The sequence below is a fragment of the Trichinella spiralis genome, assembly GCF_000181795.1.
Source record: "Trichinella spiralis strain ISS 195 chromosome Unknown Scfld5337, whole genome shotgun sequence".
Lineage (NCBI taxonomy): Eukaryota > Metazoa > Nematoda > Enoplea > Trichinellida > Trichinellidae > Trichinella > Trichinella spiralis.
Window position 1 is genome coordinate 1 of NW_003532276.1, and position 5,411 is coordinate 5,411.

The window sequence follows — 5,411 nt, forward strand, 5'->3', positions numbered from 1 at the left end:
GACTATTTGAAATTTAAAATGACCTGACGTTACATCAGTCAAAATATAACTATCTGGCAAATAGGCCATACAAACAAAATTCACTTAGACAAAACACACCTACGTATGTCTGAAAATTTTCGTAAGTCGGAAAACCAACTCGCTCAAATGAAGCTAATTTTAAATGAACAATTTGCGGGCAGAAGCTTGTTTATGGTGCAACTAAAAGGGCATGTTAGCTACTGCAAAGTGTTTTCAAAAGATCATATTTTAATAATAGATAAACAATGCGTACAGGGTGTTTTTAATCAAACTTAATTGTACAGAAATTTGGCGTTTATTAAGTCACCTCTCATCTCATTTTGTGAATTCTTCATCGAGAATATATTGAGTAATTATGCTTAATCTCGATTCTCAACTGTATTGTTAAGTGATTATGACTTAAAAATGATAAAACTGCCACTTACTGCTAAATGCGCCATCTTCTCATTGTTCATGTTCATGCTCTTTCGGTATTCATTATAAAATTATGTTTCAGAAATTATTCCAAAAAATAATAATGAATAAAAAGCAAAAATAGTTTGGCTTCAATGTTGGTTTTTAGTCAATTTTCCAATCAAAACGCTGAGCTACCATCTACGAACGGCTTCAAACTTAAATGATTTCCATTATGTCAATAAAGCAAACGACCTTGTATGCAAATTTTTATTTTATTCATTTTTGCTGATAAATATGGCTACTGTACATTTTTCATTGCTCGGGCAGAAAGAAATGCAGGGTTTCGGCGAAATCCGTTCAGCAGTTGTGGAATAATGGACTTCTAAAGTTGGCAGTTTTTCTGTCTCAATACATAGTTACCTGAGCCACGTTTTTTGGATATATCAAGAACTACGAACGGCGTTGATGAGTCTGTTGTACTTCTCCAATCATTTCCGATCGATTGATGCTTATAAAGTCCATTTTTGGATTCCAAGCTGTTTCTTGAAAATTGAAAATTTCATGGGCTATAGACTTGCTTTTTTTGAGATACGGTGAAAAATCTTTTTTCGAAAATTGTGCATATTTTGATTGATAATCATTCACATTGATTAATGAGGGCCTATACGCAAATTTCCAAAGGAAACAGCTCAGTAATTGTTGAATATATGGGGTCTAAAGTTGGTACTTTGCCTCTCATTATATATAGGAGATTAGCCCATCTGCAACTCTCTTTCAACGGAACTGGAGAATGCCAATTTTTGACATCTTAGTGATTTACTCGTTCAAAATGAGATTCAGAGTTCATTAATCCGTATGAAGCTCAGTCAGGTCAACAGCTAAGAATGAAGCATTAGTAATTTAAACGGTTATCAAAAAGCAAAATGGCTGGTCGTTCAATTGTGAGGTCTCGATGAGGAATGGAGAACGGACAGCCGTTATCGCTGCTGCGTCATTTACAACGGAAATAAATGTAAAAGCCTTTGCTGACGATGCTGAATGAACATTTAAGGTGCATACATCAGAAAAGTTTGGTGCAGGAGTGGAAAAAACCAAAAAGTAACCATCGCAAATAAAATTATGCATGATTGATTACATGGGCGCCAAATGCGACCACCCAACTGTTATAATACAAGCAAGGTAAAATAATGATATAAGTTTATTAATAATAACAGTTAATAAATCAGCTTATCAATAAAAAGTTTCACGTTAATTTTGATAACAATAACAACAATAAAAACGACAATGATGATATTAATAATATTATTATTATAAATATTTTTTGAAAATAAATATCATTTTCGACATATGCGCTTCAGCCATTGCAAAAGCTTATCAGTCAAAAAACCCGCAGGTAAAGTGAAATCATCCGGATGTGGAACAATATAAACGGGGCGCCTCTTTACTAGCTCGTATGGTGTCTCTCTATTTTCAAGTGCCATTTTTAAGTTGAAAATTTGGCCATGCATAAGCATGATTTGCAGCGTGAAATAATTCTTGTCAAAGTTCTCATCAAGTTCAAATAAACTTTTCAACTGTAGAAAGAGAGAAGACATATAGTTCATATCATTCAGCTTTCGCAAAATAAATGATCGAGTTTCATTGCTGAAAGGCTTTTTTGCTAACGGCAAAGTCGCCCAGTAATACGTGTACGGGCGTCGACGTCTAGGATGTCTGTAAGGAAATGCATATCTGTTGTCGACGGCTGCCATATTAATTGCATAATTTTCGTCGCCTCTTCTTGTATCATTATACGAAATTAGTAAATTTTCTGCGGTTCTATTCGTGTTGCGAATGATATAATCCAAAATTATTACCCGTTCAAACAGGAGTTGCAGCTCATATTGAAGCTTATCGTCCAACAGTTTTTTTGAAGCAAATTCCTTCAACCAAAATGTACACGGTTGAAAACCTTCCACTACACATTGCAACGAACCCACCTTATCGGGAAGATTCACACCAGATATACGTTCTCTTTGTTGTTCAGCTTTTCTCTTCTCCGCCGAAGAATAGTTGAATGTCGGTGAAGCCAGGTAGGCTACTTTTGTTTTCGGCACGATTTTCAAATCCAAATATTCATCAACTATTGATGCACCGACTTCAGACAAATAAGCTTGATTTGCTAAAATGCAACCACTGCGAGGGCAGCGCGGACGAAACATTTTCTGAAAGTATCCCATCCAACTTGGATTTCTTGTGGCGTATTCTTCTTCGTCCTTGGGCTTAAATATGCCCACGTGATTTTTCTCCTCGTCCAATACCAGATACGATCCAAATGAACGCCCTGGTAATCTCACAGGAAAAAAACCATTACACACAGCTTGCTCAATGGATTGTTTCATGCAGGAAAATTCAAAATCATTTTTCTGCCAACTCTGCTGCTCCAAAAACGGCAGTGAATCAATTTGTCCATGAAGAGTTTCCCAAGTACTTTCACTTTTTTCCTCATCCTCACTATTGTATAAGATGTGTACGGTATCTCCGCTTGTAAGCAATTCAGCTTTGTCGACATCCGCAGAATTATGTGGGAAACTGGGCATTTTGTGCTTTTTGATGAATTCGTTCTCTTGATCCATGTTCCAAAAAAACAGGAGTACTTACAAGGACGACAATTTGGAAAATAACTGATTTGCCTGTCGAACTGTTGCTATGATGGTGCATTGTTAACTACTTTAAAACATTTTAAAACATATTAACTTTAAAATTTAAATTGTCCAACACTGCAAACTTTAAACAAAACAGCATGTTCTTTTAAAATATCTTTGTGTAATATTTATCAAGATTAATAATTCACCACATATTTCAACAACAATAGCTTGGGATAAATGCTGCACATTTGATAAAAATCAAATAATAAAGGATGAAATATGAAGGAAAGCAGAAAGAGCATTTTAAAATCATTTTGTACAATTGAAATCAAATTTAACGTTTATCAAAAGAAATTTCGCAAAATTAATGTGCTCTTAATGCGAAATTAAATGAAGTTTTCAATGTTTTTCTCACCACATAAAATAATTTAACCTTCATCAATAATTTTGACAATGCTTATTCACCACTCATATCAGCTTTGTGTTCAGATAAATTTCAAAGAATGGAAAACATATTAAATTGACAGAAATAAAGTTAGAAATCATATACAAAACACTGACAGTATCAAGTGACTGCGTTACATCTTCTACAGTCAACAGTTTAGCAAATAAATAATAATGCTATTTATCCTCAGAAATCAGTAGTGATTTCAGGAAAACATGCCCATTAATTATTGAAAACTTTGTTTAAAAATTGAACTCATTCAGTTGTTGCACACTGTTAGCGTACAGCTATTTAAAATAATTCTAACAAAAGATAAGAAACCGCATAGAAAGATTACAAATAAAGAAAACAAAGGTAGATAGATTATTACTGATATTGGATATACAAGTAAACAGTCCTTAAACTGTTTAATGCAACATGTTGTGTATTCTTAAAAATAATTTTCACGTAAATTGATTATGAAACTCGGTATAAAGTGACACTAATTCACAACGCCGACTTGGTATAAAACGCGCCACAATGTGAGTTTCAACTACGAATTACGCGAAAAAAAGACGGTTCCAACAGCATGGAGAAAAAAAAACAGACACCGAAATCGGCAGATTAAACGGAACAATATTCTAAAAGCAGTGTAGCATTATTCCATGTGAGTTACGCTGCTGGAAACAATTTGACCGTCTTACAACAGTGTACATGTATTTTAAAAAATATGAAAATGCATCATCAAGAAAATCTTTAAAAAAAGTCTGCATGGCTGTAGGGTAAAACGGCTTTCTCCATTTGGAAGCTGCAATAAACTTCATCTCATCAAACAGAACCTTCCCTAGTGTCCCTTTTCATGAATATTTTGTAATCAAAATTATTTCAAAACAACTGCGAAACCACTCCTTGAGCTTATTTAACTAATTTTTTAACTTTAAATTTTCAAAAATTGACAAATGAGTGCAAAATGTTCTGCGTGAAAAGCGAAAATAGATTTCTGATTTTAATTAATACTTTTGACCAAAATATAATTTACCGAATATTTGTTTACTTTTGTTCAAATGTGTTCGCAATTACATAAATACCAGTTCCAATATGGATCATATTTTTAAACTAAACAGTTCTTCAGGAGGATCACAAACCGCTGCCAAATCACCGTCAAAGCGAAGCAGGCTTTTATTGAAAACCTAAATTAATGTTGAATTATTACTAAATTAAATTCATCATATCGCGTTACCCTCTCCACTGCTGATTCCATTTTCAAGGGTACTTCTTTGCTGGGAAGCAGTTGGTCAACAAAATTAGCCATGTTTGCCACTTCTTCGTTGTAATGGTTCTTCAGTGTCTAAAAAATAGTATAATAACAACAATAATAAGTTAATAATCAAAAGCCACTCTCACTTTGATTTCCCACAAAAAAGATTCCATAGCATTCGAAAGTTGAGGATTCAGTTCGTCCATATTGTACGGATCGTTTTTAATTTGTACTAAAAAAAATTCAACTAATATAACATATTCTGCATCAAAATTAATATACATTGCTCATCCTGTCTGTTAACCAAAAACTGACAAGCAGGATGACGGATTAACCAATTGCGAATCAATCCCAACAATATTATGCAACTATCCAAGGGTGCTCTTAATGACAAACGAGAAAGTTTCTTTATAAATGCTGCAACCAAATACGTAGGTAAATGCCTACACAAACCAAATTTGAAAAAAAAATCAAATCAAATCAAAAATTTTCAAATTTATACGTAGAATGCATAAAAGTGTCCAAAACGGAATAGAAACGCAGTCGAAAGGATAATTTAAATATTTCTGGTTGTAACAGATTATACATGGCTGTGTATAATTTTGGATAACTTCTGAAAATAAATAAATCGATAATGAAAAACAATTAAAAAAAGATTAAAATTACATGTTGCAAATGAGTATGA

At 33.4% G+C, this 5,411-nt stretch overlaps 2 protein-coding genes across 2 annotated transcripts; both read right to left on the reverse strand.

The window, feature by feature from the left end:
• Positions 1-1,751: 1,751 nt before the first annotated feature.
• Tsp_12752 (phosphatidylinositol 4-kinase type 2-alpha) lies at positions 1,752-2,996 on the reverse strand. The gene has a single exon (XM_003366824.1). It carries the CDS (start codon positions 2,994-2,996, stop codon positions 1,752-1,754), a length of 1,245 nt encoding a protein of 414 aa, XP_003366872.1.
• An 859-nt stretch (positions 2,997-3,855) lies between these two features.
• Tsp_12753 (putative nucleolar complex protein 4) lies at positions 3,856-5,339 on the reverse strand (the record flags this gene model as incomplete). The annotated part of the gene is made up of 6 exons (XM_003366825.1): positions 3,856-3,918; positions 4,614-4,658; positions 4,682-4,816; positions 4,873-4,958; positions 5,009-5,169; positions 5,229-5,339. Coding segments are annotated over 6 exons (601 nt in total), but the record flags the coding sequence as incomplete, so codon positions are not given.
• Between the last annotated feature and the right edge of the window lie 72 nt (positions 5,340-5,411).

What these genes read in the sequence shown, in the direction of transcription:
- Tsp_12752 (XM_003366824.1), bottom strand. Translation starts at nt 2,996, where the DNA reads ATGCCCAGTTTCCCACATAATTCTGCGGATGTCGACAAAGCTGAATTG.